Source organism: Euleptes europaea, chromosome 2 (genome assembly GCF_029931775.1).
Source record: "Euleptes europaea isolate rEulEur1 chromosome 2, rEulEur1.hap1, whole genome shotgun sequence".
NCBI classification, from domain to species: Eukaryota; Metazoa; Chordata; class Lepidosauria; order Squamata; family Sphaerodactylidae; genus Euleptes; species Euleptes europaea.
Window position 1 is genome coordinate 136,898,873 of NC_079313.1, and position 18,433 is coordinate 136,917,305.

General features: G+C 49.5%; 1 protein-coding gene across 1 annotated transcript; it reads right to left on the bottom strand.

Moving 5' to 3' along the window:
• Window positions 1-12,746: 12,746 nt before the first annotated feature.
• On the bottom strand, window positions 12,747-18,173 carry TMEM74B (transmembrane protein 74B). The gene is made up of 2 exons (XM_056845442.1): window positions 18,044-18,173; window positions 12,747-13,492 (listed from the first exon to the last, which is right to left on the bottom strand). Exon 2 carries the CDS (start codon window positions 13,450-13,452, stop codon window positions 12,751-12,753), a length of 702 nt encoding a protein of 233 aa, XP_056701420.1. The 5' UTR covers window positions 13,453-13,492; window positions 18,044-18,173; the 3' UTR covers window positions 12,747-12,750.
• Window positions 18,174-18,433: the final 260 nt, after the last annotated feature.

Sequence of the window (18,433 nt, forward strand, 5' to 3'; positions counted from 1 at the left end):
TCATCCATATTCAACTGTGAAATCTTGTAATTACATTAATTAGTCACAATAGTAAAGATCTGAGCCTATATAACGTGTGCATCGGCCTCACATAACCCAAATAAGAATTTTTTCAGAGTTATTTATTATATTATTAAATATAACGTATCCTTGAAAATGATTTCATTTTTTAAAAAAATATTAAAATAATAATACAATGTAAATTTTAGTTGCATACAGTAATAATATTGGAACTTCTATTACATTTTCAAGCTACTAAAATGTCATTAACACTTTTAACACGTTGTCTAATGTTTAAGGGGGCCCACTTGCCATCAGGCAGGCTGACACCCTGGCCAGTCTGCCACTGAAGGGAGGAGAAAACGGGAGGAATGCCTACTTACAACATCAAGCGCCTCTTGTTCCAGGCCATCCTAGAAGATCAAGTCCTAGGAGGAAAGGTTGAAAGAGTTCAGTATGTTTAGCCTGGAGAGGAGATGACTGAGAGGGGATATGATAACCATGGAATCACAGAATCATAGTTGGAAGGGACCACCAGGGTCATCTAGTCCAACCAATGCAGGAAACTCACAACTACCTCCCCCCCACACACCCAGTGACCATGCCCAGAAGATGGCCAAGATGCCCTTCCTCCCATGAACTGCCCAAGGTCACAGAATCAGCACTGCTGACAGATGGCCATCTAGCCTCTACTTAAAAACCTCCAGGGAAGGAGAGCTCACCACCTCCCGAGGAAGCCTGTTCCACTGAGGAACCGCTCTGACTGTTAGAAAATTCTTCCTAATGTCTAGACGGAAACTCTTTTGATTTAATTTCAACCCGTTGGTTCTAGTCTGACCTTCTGGGGCAACAGAAAACAACTCGGCACCCTCCTCTCTATGACAGCCCTTCAAGTACTTGAAGATGGTTATCATATCCCCTCTCTCATCATCCCCTCTCACCATCCTCAAGTACTTGAAGGGCTGTCATATGGAGGAGGGTGCCGAGTGGTTTTCTGCTGCCCCAGAAGGGTTGAAATTAAGTCAGAAGAGTTTTTGGCTAAACATCAGGGTAACGCCACTGCAGGGTCAGGAAGCAAATTTCTTCCAGGCCTGTTTGGCCAGGGATCCTGGAGGGGTCGGTCAAACTATTGCTTGAGGATAAGGGGGCTGCTGTATACCAGGCAATGACTGAAAAATTAGCAAGAGGCTCAAATCAATGCAACATATAATTATGTTCCAAAACTGAATACAGTACTCTAGGTGAGGTCTGACCAGAGCAGAGTAAAGGGATGCCATCACTTCACATGATCTGGACACTATACATCTGTTGATGCAGCCCAAGATCGCATTTGCCTTTTTGGCTAGAGCATCACACTGCTGACTCATGTTCAGCGTTTGATCTACTAAGACCCCAAGATCCTTTTCGCACACCCAACTGCTGAATTATTTAAATATATGGTGACAGTGGCGAGAGTAATATATGTGGCAAAACAGAAGGCAGAAAATTACCCAGATTTAACTGAATGGAAGAATAAGTTAAATGAATCTGTCACCAGGGCCCAATTAACTGCTTTGATACATAATAGACCAATGTTAGAATTTCAATAAAAATGGAATATTTTCTCTAATTATTTAGCTAACAATTAAGAATAGAATTAAAATAAAACATCGAATAAAAACGTTTAAGGTTATGTATGAATAACAATAAAATATTAAAGGAAAATATAGAATTTAGAGAATATAGAGCATTGTAATTTAAAGAGTCCGATAATTAAGATGTAATTTCAAAAGGGGGGGGGAAGGAAGGAAGAGCCATGTAAACTATAGTATGATGCTTGTGTATTTGTACATTTTTGTTATATTATGTTTGTTTATAAAAGAAATAAAATTTATTTTAAAAACAAACAAACATAAACTTAGTCGAAGGCCACCAACTGAGCAAGTGCACAGAGTTGAGCAGGGGCTGATGTCATAAAGGTGGCCATGTCCCCGTCCCTTAGCAACCATTACAATGCGCATGGCCCTCTGTGAGGGGGGGCCAGCTCCAGGGTGGGGATTCCCTGGAGAGGTTGGGGGTGGAGCCTGAGGAGGGCGAGACTTGGGGAGGGGAGGGACTTCAATGGAGCATCATGCCATAGAGTCCGCCTTCCAAAGCGGCCATTGTCTCCAGGGGAACTCATCTCTGTCACCTGGAGATCAGTTGTAATAGCGGGAGATATCCTACTGCCCTTGTACAAATCTAGGGTGAGACCACACTTGGAATACTGTGTTCAGTTCTGGTCACCACACCTAAAAAGGGATATTACAGAGCTTGAAAAGGTGCAGAAAAGAGCGACCAAAATGTTTAGGGGACTAGAGCAACTGTCCTATGGGGAGCGGTTAAGACGCTTAGGGCTGTTTAGCTTGGAAAGAAGGCGGCTGAGGGGAGACAGGATAGAGGTCTATAAAATTATGCATGGTTTGGAGAGAGTGAACAGGGAGACGTTTTTCTCCCTCTCCCATAATACTAGAACACGGGGTCATCTGCTAAAGCTGGAGGGCGAGAGATTCAAAACAGATAAAAGGAAATATTTTTTCACACAACGCATAGTTAAATTGTGGAACTCCCTGCCCCAGGATGTGATGATGGCTGTTGGCTTGGAGGGCTTTATGAGGGGAGTGGACATATTCATGGAGGAGAGGGGTATTCATGGCTATTAGTTAGAATGGATAGTAGTCATGCCGCATACCTATTCCCTCTAGTATCAGAGGAGCATGCCTATCATTTTGGGTGTGGTGGACCACAGGCAGGACGGTGCTGCTGCACTCGTCTTGTTTGTGGCTTCCTAGAGGCCCCTGGTTGGCCCCTGTGTGAACAGACTGCTGGACTGGATGGGCCTGGGTCTGACCCAGCAGGGCCTTTCTTATGTTCTTATGGGATCTCAGCTACCTCCCGGAGGTTTAGAAAAACACCTACGCTGCAAAGCATACTAAACAAAAGAAGAAACAGCACAGGACTCCTCTATTGTGACCAAACACCCAGTGCTTATTGATGGGTGATACCAATCACTCCGTTGTCACAGGAAATCACAATGTGCACGACAATCTTATAATTTCTCTGTGCCATATCTATTCCTCTAAGCCACTGGTTCCCAACCAGGGGTCCGTGAACCCCCACGAGAACTAAATTAAGGTCCGTGAAACAAAGTTATAAACCCATAATAAATTAATATTTTCAATTAAAAGTTCTCTATTATAAAAATATATATTCAAATATTATTCTAAGTTTAATGTTTAACTAACAGTTATGATTAAAGTTTATTTTCAAATTCTCAGAATTTTTATTTTGAACCTTGGGGTCCCTGCACCGAACAAAAAAGTCCTAGTGGTCCCTGGTCAAAAAAAGGTTGGGAACCACTGCTCTCAGCCATGCCGCGCAATGCAAACGCGTGTCCTTCCCGGAGAACACTGTCGTGAGTGCCTGCTCCCGGGAGTAAGGGCAGTCTAGCGGGGGCTCGCCAGAGGTGGCTGGGAGCGCCTGTGAATGCGGACCGAGTGCCCGTGCAGAGGCCTCGCTCCGTGGCAGGGAGGCAGCGCGGGTCGGGGGTCGGGGGCGCAAAGCTGCGCGCCCTGCATGCCCCAGCCGCGCAAGGAAGGACCCCAGCGGCGGAAAGCCGGGGACGTTGGCCAAGAGGCGGCGAGCAGCTGCTGGCAAGGGCCCTGCCCGGCCAAGGGCGCGGAGCCCCAGAGAGAGCCAGGGCCCGGCCAGAGCCCCCCACAAGGCAACCGCTCAACAGCCCGGGAGGGGCCCGGGAGGGGCCCGGGAGGACCCGGGAGGGGGAGCTCCTGGGCAGGATGGCCCCGTCCCAGCTGCAGGAGAGCCGAGCAGAGAGCCGCAGCGAGCCGCAGAGGGCCAACGAGCCGCGGCGGGCAGCGGCAGCAGCAGCGGCTCCGCAAACAGCGGCGGAAAGCCAGGGGCGGGGGGTGGGGGGAGGAGGCGGCTGGACCCGGGGGTGGGGGTGGGGGGTGGGAGTGGGGTTTCATTCCAAGCCCTTGTGTCTGGTGCGACCTTCGGGGGCGACACTCGGCCCCCTCCTCGAACCGTGAAGCACAGACTGGAAAGGAAAGTGAGACTGAAAACTCAAAGAGAGAATCGCACCCACCCAACACACGAAACACCACCTCCGACTCTCCGACTCCGACTCTCCGACTCCTCCGACTCTCCAACTCCGATCTCCAACTCCGACTCTCCGACTCTCCAACCCCGACTCTCCAACTCCTCCGACTCTCCAACTCCGATCTCCAACTCCGACTCCGACTCTCCAACTCCGACTCTCCAACTCCGACTCTCCAACTCCGACTCCGACTCCCCAACTCCGACTCTCCAACTCCGACTCTCCAACTCCGATCTCCAACTCCTCCGACTCTCCGACTCCTCCGACTCTCCAACTCCGATCTCCAACTCCAACTCCGACTCCAACTCCGACTCCCCAACTCCGACTCTCCAACTCCGATCTCCAACTCCGATCTCCAACTCCTCCGACTCTCCGACTCCTCCGACTCTCCAACTCCGATCTCCAACTCCAACTCCGACTCTCCAACTCCGATCTCCAACTCCGATCTCCAACTCCTCCGACTCTCCGACTCCTCCGACTCTCCGACTCCGATCTCCAACTCCAACTCCGACTCTCCAACTCCGATCTCCAACTCCGACTCTCCGACTCTCCGACTCCGACTCTCCAACTCCTCCGACAACTCCTCCGACTCTCCAACTCCGACTCTCCAACACACCACCTTCGCAACAGAAACGTCCAGCGCAGCATCGGCCAGCAATGCGCCGGACTCCAGCGGGGGCTGAGGTTATATAGGTGGCCCGTCCCTTAGCAACCATGCCAACAATACGCATGCTGCTCTGGGAGGGGGGCCAGCTCCAGGGGGGGTTCCCTGGAGAGGTTGGGGGGGGGAGCCTGAGGAGGGCGGGGCTTGGGGAGGGGAGGGGCTCCAGTGAAGCAGAATGCCATAGAGCCCGCCTTCCATTTTCTCCAGGGGAACTCATCCCTGTCACCTGGAGATCAGCCATAACCGCGGGAGATCTCCAGCCACCTCCTGGACGTTGGCAGCCCTACCCATGGCCTGGAGGCTTCAACCGCTTGTGCTTCCGTCCTGTCTTTCATGGACGCTCCTGGGCTCATATGAACCTCTCTGGTCACCTTCAGAGGCCCTGCTTTGGGTGCCCCCACGCACTGAAGCCAAATGGGTGGCAACGCGAAGAACGGGTTTCTTTCCATCGCAGCACCAAAACTGGGGCACTCCCTTCCAAGGGAGAGTCACACGTCTCCCTCTATCATGTCTTTGGCCAGCAGGCAAAGACTTGACGGTTGCATCTGGCATACCCCCCAGAAAAGTGACTGGCCCTCCCTCTGGTGTTGGTGGATGTGTTTTGAATTGAATTGTTTAATCATATTCAAGGTGGTTTTTAATTGTCCAGAAGTCTGAGTGTTTTTTATGTGCCTCGCCTTGTGGACCCTGATTTTGTGGAAAGGCAGCGTTCAGATGTTTGAAGCAACACATCGCTCCTACTTCGAAACCTGACACCTTCCCTCCATTCTTCACACCCAGCTTCTTCTGACCAACAACCTCCCCGGTCGTATCTGAACTTTTCCCCCTTATAGCTGCCACGCGTGGATTCAGAACACAGTTTGGATCGACTGCTGTGACTCAGGATACGTTTCTGGGCCTGTCCTGTCACGTGGCCTCCCCCAATCATCCTGCTTTGAGGGCTAACCTCACCCTATGCAGGACCACTGCAGCCTAAGCTGGAAGGGGTGGTTGACGGTCCCTGAACTGATCTCCCAGCCCAGACTTCAAGGGACCTGAACCCAGGGCTCTCTTGGAGCGCTTCTCTAGGTGCAAAATAAGAATGATTTTTAACTCATTGCTCGCTCAACCCCAAGCAGGAATTTCTCTTCTAACCAAATTAACCGGGTTATCATCTCATCCAACCTTGAATATATTCCTGTGAAGTTTACGGCATCTTTACATTTCCCGGTATGCAGGGCTTCTACACTTCCAAACATGTTCTTTCCAAACACTGTGCAGTTCTGAAGGACAGAGGGGATGGATCCACTTTGCATCCTGGCTTTATCCTTGGCCGTTTCAGCCTCTTCCTGAATGGCAAAACAACTGCTTTTCCCCTTAGCCTGTCAGCAGGGTCCATCCCATTTCATGTAGCTTTACAAAGTCAAACCCAGTAATCTGTTTCGAACAGCAGGCTGGTAGATGCAACAGGGAAACTGAGATGTAAGGTAGAATAGGAATGGCCACCCCTTGGATTGGTCCATTGTGTCTTGGGATGCAAAGATATACTGTATCTATACAAGGAGGTTCCATTTAGTTATGGAAACTAGACAGGCAGATGCAACATGGAATCTGACATGGTAGAATAAGAACGCCTACCCCTTTGATATGTCCCTTGCATCCAACGATATACTGTATCTATACATGGTTCCATTTAGTTATGTAAATTCGGCGGGCAGATGCAACAGGGAATCTGACATGGAAGGCAGAATAAGAATGCCTGCCCTTTCGATATGTCCCTTGTGTCTTGGACTCCAAATATATGCTATATCTGTACATGGAGGTTCCATTTAGTTACGGAACTAATCGCCACTGATGGCCCTCTCCTCTTTGAATTTGTCTAATTCTTTTCAAAGCGCTCCAAACTTGTGGCCCTCACTGCATCTTGTGGAGTGGAGTCCCATAAGTCAGATTTTCCCAACCAGCTTCAGGGAGGGTTGTATCCATTCCCCCCCCCCAGGAGCCTGTATTTCCTTTCTCCCCAAGCAATTAAAATTCAAGTCTACAGTGCTTTATTATGTTCATGTCCCCATGCATCTGATGCCCGATATGCCCCCCCCCCCAGTTCCTCCTGCTTATCCATCCGTCCTTCTGTCTGTCAGAAGGAGGCCGAGACTGGGAAGGGCAGCCATGAAGGAACTAGAAAAGAGTCTTAAGTGTAAAGATATGTTGCTGGTGGCCAAAATCAAAATAAGTCATGCCATAGTATTCCCCATTACCATGAATGGGTATGAAAGTTGGACAATGAAGAAAGCTGACAGGAAGAACATTGATTCCTTTGATATGTGGTGTCGGAGGAGAGTGTTACGGATACTCTCTGTGTGTGTGTGTGTGTGTGTGTGTGTGTGTGTGTGTGTGTGTGTGTTAAGTGCCGTCAAGTCGCTTCCGACTCATGGCAGCCCTATGAATCAATGTCCTCCAAAATCTCCTGTCCTTGACAGTCTTGCTCAGGTCTTGCAAATTGAGGGCTGTGGCTGCCTTTACTGAGTCAATCCATCTCTTGTTGGGTCTTCCTCTTTTTCTGCTGCCCTCAACTTTTCCTAGCCTGACTGCCTTTTCTAGTGACACTTGCCTTCTTCCCCTCCCTAAATCCCACCCTCCTCAAGCTCGATAGCCTCAGTTTAGTCATTTTTGCTTCTAGGGTCAGTTCAGGCTTGATTTGATCTAGAACCCACTGATTTGGTTTTTTGGCAGTCCAGGGTATCCGTAACACTCTCCTCCAACACCACATTTCAAAGGAGTCTATTTTCTTCCTGTCAGTTTTCTTTGTTGTCCAGCTTTCACAACCATACATAGTAATAGGGAATACGATGGCATGAATTAACCTAACCTTAGTTACGGATACTGTTGACCATCAAAAAGACAAATCAGAGCACATGGCAGAGCGGGGATTTGGACCTGGGTTTTCCAGATGTTAAGCCGACATTCTAACTGCTATACCGCATTGGTTCTATTTTAGTGTATTTTTAGTCAGGGAATTGTTATTTAAGCTGCTCGATGGTCTATTTTTGATGGTCTAAGTGGTGACACTGGCTGCATTTTTAATGCTGGGATTTAATATGTTTTTATTTGTTTTTGCTTTTAATTTTGCCTTGGGCAGGTTAGTGGAAGAGAAGTGGCACAGTTTTTTTCTAAATGAATAAATAATAAAATATGCACCATTTCAGTCATGGAGCAGATCTTCCTTAGGGCAGGGGACATAGCTTGGGGCAGAGCTTCTGGCTGGCATGCAAGAAGGTCCCAGGTTCAATCCCCGGCATCTCCATTTAAAAAAGCCAGGCAGTAGGTGATGGAAAAGATCTCGCCCAGAGACTCTGGAGAACCACCGCCAGTCTGAGTAGACAATGGGCAATTTCACACATGCCAGATAGTGAACTTTCAATGCAGTTTGAAGCCAGATTTTACTGTGTGAAATGGCAAAATCCACTGGCGAACTATCATTAAAGTGCATTAAAAGTAGACTGACAGTGCATTATTCGGCATGTGTGAAAGTGCCCAGTACTGACCTTCAGGGAGCAAGGGTCTGATTCAGCATAAGGCAGATTCATGTGTATGTTGTGGAGGGGCTGTGGCTCTTTGGAAGAGTATCTGCTTCGTATGCAGAAGGTCACAGGCTCAATCCTCAGCATCTCCAGTTAAAGGGACAAAGCAAGTAGGAGATATGAAAGACCTGTGCGTCTCTAGTTAAAAGAACCAGGTAGTAGGTCATGTGGAAGACATCCCTCTGCACGAAACTGTAGAGCCGCTGCCAGTTTGAGTAGACAATACTAACTCTGATGGATCAATAATCTGATTCAGTAGAAGGCAGCTTCATGTGTTCGTGTATTCCCTCTCTTGCACAATTTTCAATGCCTTCTTAAGGGCCAAGACCATGAGACGGCAACAGAGCATCTGCAAGTGGATTCCATTAAAGTCTCATGCTAAGGAGCCAGTGTGGTGTAGTGGTTAAGAGTGCTGGTTTGGAGCGGTGGACTCTGATCTCGAGAACCAGGTTTGATTCCCCACTCCTCCACATGAGCGGCGGAGGCTAATCTGGTGAAATGGATTTGTTTCCCCACTACACACGAAGCCAGCTGGGTGACCTTTAGCTAGTCACAGCTCTCTCAGCCCCACCTACCTCACAGGGTGTCTGTTGTGGGGAGGGGGAGGGGACTGTAAGCTGGTTTGATTCTGCCTTAAGCGGTAGAGAAAATCAGCATATAAAAACCAACTCTTCTTCTTCTTAAGGAGCCTGACATACACAGCCAAGCTCATACAAAGCCAAGCGTGTCTCAGGCTCTGGGCCCTCTGCATATCTAATCTCTTTAACAGGCTGCGCACCATTAAAAGGCATTTAATTTGATTGAAAGTGAAAGCAGTTGATGTTCACTTTGCAGGTTGGTGTGCTTTTCCCCCATTTTGCAAATTGCCAGTTGGAAAGCCACCTATCAGATGTGCTCGATTCAAGTCCAGTAGCACCTTGCCAGATTTTTTTTTGGGGGGGTATGAGCTTTTGAGAGTTAAAGCTCCCTTTGTCAGATACGTTGGCTCTTTAAAGCTCACCCCCCCAAGTCTTATTGATCTCTCAGGAGCTACTGGACTTAAATCTAGCTGTTCTGCTGCAAAGCAACATCGCTAGCCTATCAGATGTGCTTAGAGGTGGGGCACACAGCCAAGATACAGATCATGAGGGACAAACAATGGGGAAGGCACCTGGTTGGTCACTGTGTGAACGGACTGCTGGACTTGATGGGCCTGGGTCTGATCCAGCGGGACCATTCTTATATTCTTATGATGCATACGGTACCTATTCTCTTCAGGATCAGAGGAGCATGCCTGTTACGTTTGGAGCTGTGGAACACAGGCAGGACAATGCTGCTGCAGTCGCCTTGTTTGTGGGCTTCCTAGAGGCACCTGGTTGGCCACTGTGTGAACAGACTGCTGGACTTGATGGGCCTTGGTCTGACCCAGCAGGGCCTTTCTTATGTTCTTATTAAGGCATCCCTTCGCCAAAGCACTCACTTGCAGCAACTGGGAGAAGGGAAACAGGTTATTGCTCTTGGGAATGTCTCTGCAGCACTTTGGAAGGGAGATCTGCACTTGGTGGAGTCTTTGCACCTCTCAAAACCCACACTGGTATTCATCTGTCCCTGCCCCTGACGAAGGAGGACTGTGGGTTCAGCTCACACCACTGAGGCTGAATACCAGGAGGCACCAAGGTCTGCGGATGGAGCCCAGTGACTCAGGCAGGAGGTGATAGGAAGGACCTGTACCTGAGGCTGCCAGCTCTGGGTGGGGAAATACCTGGGGATTTGTGGGGTGGAGCCTGGGAAGGGGAGGGTTTGGGGAGGGGAGGGACCTCAGCAGGGTTCAAAGGTGCTCTGCTTATCTGGTATACATTTTGAATTTTGCAAAGAAATGTCCCAAACGAGACTTCTTGCTTTTTAAAGTTCTTTTAATGCCACTGTTCACAATTGACCCCTTTGTAGCCACGAGCAGAGCCTCCGATTTCAATTTAAAAATTCAGCTTGGAGGGACGTGGAGAGGAATGAAATGTGAGGGTGCTGGAAATAATTTAATATCAATAAAATATTAAAACAATACGTGAGGGATTTGGAGGTAAAATGAGGAGAAGCAGATTAGCCCCACAGGCAGGAAATCACATTTAAAAAAAAGAGAAAGAAATCTCCCAGGATTAAAAAAAAAAAAAACCTTGGCAAGCAGAAATGTAGGAAGGTCCCCTTACAGTAGGCTGACCATACAAACTGTTTTGAACAGGACAGTCCCATTTTTACCATATTTCCTGGCCATCCTGTCTTTTCAGTTAAAATGTCAATTTTGTCCCGTTTTGCACCTCATTACACTTCCAACGTTTTCCTTCAGTTCTGACATTTCTTATGCTGCATGCAGGCACGGGGAAAAAGTGCTTCGATTGGGTTACGCTAATATTACATAACCCCTGTCCCATTTTTTCCATCCCAATGTCCCGTTTTTCCTCAAGGAAATATGGTCAGCCTACCTTACAGGGACTTTTTTTAATATGGAGAAGTGCTCAAAAATTATATCCCCCAATCTGAAATGGAACTGTTCCCCCTGCCCCCTCCTTTTGATGCACATGTTGATCCCACTATAGGTCAGATGAACCATTGCTCCAAGATCAAATGATTTTTGTGATATTTTTAAATTTCTTCTAAATAATGGTCTCCCCCATCCCTCAGTTACAGCAACCCCCCCCCCAAGAAGAATCTCCACCAACATATCAAGACTTCCAGGCCAATAAATCTGGCCTGAGCAAATGCACAAGCTGACTCATTTCTCCCCTTGGTCCAGTGCCATCTCATATACTGAGCAATAGATGTGGTTTATTTCTTGGGATGGACCACACCAAGGAGACTCGAGAGCAGCACATTGGCTGGCGACCGGCATCCATCCCTTGCAGAGGTCACCTTCAGTGTGGCGTCTGAATTATTTCCATTTTTATACTTCCTGTGCCGACACACTTTCCTCTGCGCCGGCTACCCGCTGGCCTTCATTAATCTTTCATGCTTTGGGTTCCAGAGGTAATTTTATCTCCTAACTGCAGCAAATACGTGTGACATCGAAGGCAGGTGGCTGGGGGGCGGGGGGGGGGGGGGAGAAGGTCCTTGCCGACCAGAGAAACCCGGGAGCTGGAGAATGTCTGAAATGGTTATTTGCTTCTGGGTGCATTTCTGGTTTGAGCAAGAAACATTCCGAAATGGGCATCCTTGTTTCAGTGAATCTACGTGTCTTGCGTGTGGGGTGGGTCGATCGGGTGTGCTGGTGTGAATTACAGATCTGCGAGTCCATCTGTGGGTTTTTTTCATCCTGGCTTTGCTTCCAGGATGTGTTAAAAATGCAGACATTGTGAAGAAGGTAATGGGAGTCTTGAGTCTCAGGAAAAACACACAAATGGAACCCCATCTGAATGGATTCTGCCCTTTTGCTCCAAGGGGGGGGGCAGCTGAAATCCAGCATTCCCTGTCTGATACGCTGAACTATTGCTAACAAGTTGTTGCAGAAAAACCACAGTGACTTAGCTCCAAAGCGCTGGCCCATCACTGTATGGGACTGTCCTCTTCAGAGGATCTCCGACATGTGACTTTGGCTCTGTTTTATCCGCCTAGGCTATTTGGTTCTACAACAGTTTTAAAAAAGCAGTTTTGGGGAGGTGGGTGTTATCCCAGTGCTGCACCTGGCACAGAAAACTTTCAAGGGGCTCAGAAGTTTTATTTGAAATCTCATCTGGGTGCTTTGCAAAGGACCCATGAAGTAGAGAGGAATTTCCTCTGAATGCTGGCCAGGAAGGCAAGTCTGAGGCCATTTATGCAGGGTCAATTCTGATGCTTGCTCAAAGCTCTTTTTTTAAATGCAACCTTTAAAATGCCTATTCACGGTCCCAACAAAAGGAGAAATTCCACCCCCACCCCCACCCCACTAGCCTGCTCCTTCGTTCTTTCCATTAGCAACAGCCGTTTGCATAGCTTACGGGAGGCTGTGGTTTTGAATGCTTCCTTGAGGGGATTCTTCGAGGCGGGGCGGAGCAAACACAAAAGGTCTCATTAAAGGGGCTCTTGAGAAATGCAAAGCAGGTATGCGCCGGCTTCGCAGTCATCTCCTGAACGACAGTTCAGCGTGAAAAACTCAAAAAAATATGCGGGGCACTTCAGCCTGGAAAGAGCTGCTAATTACCAAGCATAAATGGCCTGAGTTTTTGCCTGAGGTTTTACTTAGAACAGCTTCCTAGCATGTCTTTCTTTGCAGGAGGTGGAATTCCAGTGTATTTTTTTCCTGATCTTCTCTGAGGTACAAAGTTATTGTTGAATATGTTACTATGAACTCTTCTCTCAACCCCAAAAGCCTCCTCTAGACTCGGGACTTTCAATTCAATTTAAACAGAAAGAATTATATCAGATTCGCTCACAATCTAGAAACGTCAGCAGTTCTGGCTGATGGGAGCTGCTTCCATCACCTGAACGACCTCATTCTCCACCAGCGTTTGCCCCCCTTCTCCATTCAACTGCCTCATCCTCAGGTTTATAGATCCGTAGGTCTTCCTGGGAGCTCTGGAGGCCGGGAAGGTCCTTCTCCGGTACAGCTCCCCTTTATAGATGGAGACCATCAGGAGCATGGACAGAAGCATGCCCCCCAAGGTCAAGAAACCCAAGCCCGCGATGATGCACTTGTCCAAGCGGGAACCCAGGCGCGCATAGTACATCTCCAGCCTCTCCATCTCCCGGGCAGACACAGTGTCCGGGTCGACCCTGGCCTCTCGCGGGATGCTGTAAGCCACGATCACCAGCAAAATCCCGCCCACTAAGAAGACCAAAGCCGAAATGAAGCCGTAGTCCACAGAATTCCCGGTCGCATCTGACGGAGGACCATCCTCTGATCTGGGAGAGAGGTCTCCCCTTGGGGGTGCTGGAGGCTCCCTGGGACTGCTGGCGGAGCCGTGGCCATTAGGGAAGGAGGTCTCTGCCTCCTCTTCTTCCTCTTCCTCCTCCCCCTCGTAGGAGATATTCTCAATGCCCGAACTGGCAGCCGTCCACGGTGATGCAGGCCCCCCTGGCGGGGCTCTCTGGCTGGGCCCCGGTCCATTCCCCAAGACCGTCAGTTCCAGGGGCTGTGAGGACGCCATTGGGAAACAGACCCCTGGATCATTCCTGTCAGCACCTCATCTGCTGGGGACAAATCAAAGAGTCAGGAATCAATGAAAACCACACTTACCTATCTTACCCCTGCAGCATATTTCTCCCATTTGGAATTTATCAACTATAGGAAGGCCTACACTCTAGCCAGATGTCATACCCTGCCTTTGCCTGTTCTAGAACGAAAATACAAGAAGATTCCAAGATCAGAAAGGCTATGCCCTTGCAGGTCAGGAGACATCAAAACCACCGAACATGTGTTTTTCAGCTGTTCATTCTACCATGAGGCCCGTACTGAATCCATTGCTCCCCTGATCAGCGAACTCCCCGATAAGCCAGTAGAATTCCTGACTAAGAGGCTCCTGATGGGCTCCCAACTGCTAAATTTTGTGCCATCGCAATTAAAACCCACAAAAATAGAGTGGAAAAACATCAAGGTAATTCTTGTGATTTGTTTTAATACCTTACATTTTAATATAATTAGTCTTTTATCTAATTTTGTAATTTATATTAGTTTTGCAATTTTATTAAGTCAGATAATTTTATGTATTAACCTTTGGCTGGTCAAATAGACCGTATCAATATCTATCTATCTATCTATCTATCTATCTATCTATCTATCTATCTATCTATCTGTCTGTCTGACTGTCTGACTGTCTATCTATCTGTCTATCTATCTATCTATCTATCTATCTATCTATCTATCTGTCTGTTATCTGTCTGTCTATCACTTACCTATCTGTCTGCCTACCTACAGGATTTGGATGGTCTTGTGGTGTAGTGGTTAAGAGAGGGGTTTGGAACGGTGGACTCTGAAATGGAGAACCGGGTTTGATTCCCCGCTCCACATAAGCAGCAGAGGCTAATCTGGTGAACCGGGTTGGTTTCCCCACTCCTGCACATGAAGCCAGCTGGGTGACCTTGGGCCAGTCACAGCTCTGTTAGAGCTCTCTCAGCCCCACCTACCTCACAGGGTGTCTGTTGTGGGGAGGGGAAGGGGAAGTGATTGTAAGCCGGTTTGATTCTCCCTTAAGTGGTAGAGAAAGTCTGCATACAAAAACCAACTCTTCTTCTTCTTTTGCATACTCAGTGACTGACTCCCTTACCAGCTGCTTCTTCCCAGATGATGTGCGGTAACCTAATGCCAAGGCTGAAGTCAAGCTATGTGCATGCATGCACTACACAGAGGATGCCAACAAGATCAGGTGGTAACAGGGGAGGGGGATGTGGTTCAGTGGTCCCAGGTTCAATCCCTGGCATCTCGTGTTTTTGTTTTTAAAAACTAGGTAACAGAAGAAGGAGGAGGAGGAGGAGTTGGTTTTTATACCCCACTCTTTTTTTTACCATAAAGAGTTTCAAAGTGGCTTACAGTCACCTTCCTTCCCCCCCCCACACACACACACACAACTGGCATCTTGTGAGGTAGGTGGGGCTGAGACAGTTCGGAGAGAACTGTGACTGGCCCAAAGTCACCCAGCAGGCTTCATATGGAGGAGTGGGAAATTAAACCCAGTTCTCTTCTCCAGATCAGAGTCCTCTGCTCATGTGAAGTGGGGAAACAAACCCAGTTCTCCAGGTCAGAGTGTGCCATTCTTAACCACTACACTATGCTGGCTCTCGTAGGTGATGTGGAAGACCTGTGTCTGAGACCCTGGAGAGCCGCTGCCAGTCCGTGTAGACAAGACTGACCCTAATGGTCAGATGGTTTGATTCAGTAGAAGGCCGCCTCATACATATATGTCACACCATGGCCTGAGAAATCTGCTTCTCTCCTCCCACCCATCTTTTAAATATCATAACATCCCGCCTGATGAAGCGTTCTGGTGAGCTCAAAAGCTTGCAAAGTATTTTGTGTCAATTTAGTTGGTCCTTGAAATTTAGGTTATCAACTCCTTTGGGGAGGACTCTTTCTCCGTCTCTTCCTTTGCAAAGCAAACCTTAATGATGATGCCTACAGGTACGGGTGGGCTTCAGCCTGCACCCCTTCCAGACCCAGCGTGGTGTAATGGTTAAGAGTGGTGGTTTGGAGCAGTGGACTCTGATCTGGAGAACCAGGTTTGATTCCCCACTCCTCCACATGAAGCCAGCTGGGCGACCTTGGGCTAGTCACACTCTCTCAGCCCCACCTACCTCACAGGGTGCCTGTTGTGGGGAGGGGAAGGAAAGGTGACTGTAAGCTGATTTGGTTCTTAAGTGGTGGAGAAAGTCGGCATATAAAAAACAACTCTTCTTCTTCCTCCTCCCTTTTTGCAGAGCTGATGGGGCAGACAGTGAGCTGAGCATGGGACAGCCAGACTGCCTGCCCACTCCATCTTCCAGGGGTAGAGGGAAAGGGGTGGGGATCATTTTGGCAGGCCTTACCTGTGGCTCCTGACCCTAGCTGGATGGAAACCTCACCTGGCCTGCCTGAATTATTCCTTGACTCCTGCCTGCTTCTTTCTCCAGTCTGCAAGCAGGGCAGGGCATCTGCCTGATACCACATCCATGGGGGCAGGGAAGGGGTGAAAATAGAATGTTTTGAAGAAAGCAGCTGAGTAAACACCTCTTGCTCAATGGAGCTGCAATCTAAAGGTCGTCGGAAAGGGAGGGGCAGGAGTAAGGAATTCTTGCGTGCACATGGGAGCGCACTGCATAGTGCACAAGACAGGTCTACAGAGGTTGCACGAAAGCTGGGTGTACTGCTGACTGGGTGTACTGACTGGGTGTACTGCTGTGGGTGCTTACAAACAGAAGGAGAGAGAACTGGGCTGACCTATATAGTAAGGCTGGTCTCTTGTTCACACAGACATGCTAATACTTAGTGATGGAAAGTACCATAGAGTCACAGGTGACTTTTGGCGACCCTGTAAGGTTTCCAAGGCAAGAGACCTTCAGAGCTGCTGGGCCATGGCCTCCCTCTGCATAGCAGCCCTGGACTTTCTTGGTGGTCTCCCTTCCAAGGCTAACCAAGGCTGACTCTGCTTAACTTCAGAGATCTGATGGACCATCCAGATCAGAGAAGAGATGAACAAAGGTGGTTTGCCATTGCCTGCCTCTGTGTAACAACCCTGGACTTCCTTGGTGGTCTCCCAGCCAAACACGAACCGGGACCTTTCCCCTGCTTAGCTTCCAAGATCTGATGAGATCAGGCTAGCCTGGGCGATCCAAGTTGGGGCATGCCAATACCCAGCATGGTGTGGTGGTTAAGAGTGGTGAACTTTGATCTGGTTCTTAAGTGGTGAACCGGGTTGATTTCCCCACTCCTACACATGAAGCCTGCTGGATGACCTTGGGCTAGTCACTGCTCTCTTGGAGCTCTCTCAGGCCCACCTACCTCCCAGGGTGTCTGTTGTGGGGAGGGGAAGGGAAGGTGATTGTAAGCCGGTTTGATTCTCCCTTAAGTGGTAAAGTCGGCATATAAAAACCAACTCTTCTTCTACTACTATTTGCTGGGCACAATTCAGCAGCGATTGCTTACTAAATCTGCAATCCTATGTACCCTTACTTGGGAATGAGCCCAGCAGGGCTTACTTCTGTGCAAATGACCATAAGATTGGGTATTGGCGCCATTTGAATCAATGGACCGGGGATGTATTTTTGTGACAACTTTAGCCAAATAGGGTTACCAACTTCAGGCTGGGAGACTCCTGGCGATTTGGGGATGGATCCTAGGGTGTGCAGAGCTTGAGGAAGGGAAAGGAGCACAGCAGACATGGGATGCCATAGAGTCCACCCTCTGGAGATGCCATTTCCTGTAATTCCAGGAGACTGCCAGGCCCCACCTGGCGGCTGGCATCCCTACACCCAGCGCATGCTGTGCTGAATAATGTTCACACACCCTTTGCTACTGTTGTAGGTGCTACTACAAGCCGTTGCTCTAAGCAAAGAAACCTCTCGGGTTCTCTCCTCTCTCTTTAGCAACCCCTGGGGGGCACCCCATGTGCAGAAGCTGGTGAGAAGCTCTCTCTTCTGGGACAGAAGACGGCTGGACTTTCTTTGACAGCTGCCCTCTCCACCCGTCTGCTGCCATAGTAATGGGGAGGGGGCAGAGTATTCCCCCCACGACTGTCCTACGCCACGCTTAAATACACGTGACTTCCACGGGCGGACAGCCAATCACTCTCAAACAACCTGTCTTCCCGCACGATGCAACATTGTGCCATTGATGCAAGGGAGGTTTTGCATTGGGTTTGCCGCACTCTAGAGGCACATTTTCCCTCTCCGAATTCTCAAAACTCCGCATGGGGGGCTTATTTTTGAGTTGTGAGAATCTGGATGGCGAAAACGTTGACCTAGAGAGCGGCAACCCCAAGGCAAAAACCTCCCGTGCACAAATGGCCATTGGCTTATTGCATCACGCGCGTGCACGCGCGCAGTCCCGTTCCCGCGTGTATTGAAGGATGGCTCCGCCGCCGTCTTTCCCTCTTCCCTTTCCCGGTGCCCGCCGCGTCCCACTCCCCAGCCCCCTGACGCCTGCTTGTCAGTATGAGACCCTCCAACTTTCCCCCCGCCCCCAGGACTGCGGAGCGGCAGTGAGCAGCTGGAGGGGGGGTCCTCCCCCCCCCAGCTCAGCAGCGGCCCCTCCCTCTGCTCCTCCAGTACCTGTGTTTCCCCGGCCCTGCTGCCTGGCTGCCTCGGGGCGCATGCTGCCAGGGGGGGTGCATCCAGCAGGTCCCCCTAGCCCGGGCTCCCCGCCTCCAGCCACCATGGATGCTCTGTCGCGGACTCCTCCTCCTCCTCCTGCGATGGTCGCGGCTTGGGCGGCCTGGGGAAGGACGGGGGGGGAATAGGCGGAGCTGGGGGGGGGCGGCTGCTGCTGGCGGCGCTTTCTAAGGGGAGACAAAGGTAGGGCGCTCAGGTGCGCCCCTGGCGGCCGCCGGGAGGATGGCGAGCGGGCGAGGCGTCGCTGTCCGTTCAGCACCACGGCGCGGCGGGCAGCCGGCGGCTCTTCTATAGGCATTGAATGCATGAAGCTGCCTTATACTGAGTCAG

What these genes read in the sequence shown, in the direction of transcription:
- TMEM74B (XM_056845442.1), bottom strand. Translation starts at nt 13,452, where the DNA reads ATGGCGTCCTCACAGCCCCTGGAACTGACGGTCTTGGGGAATGGACCG.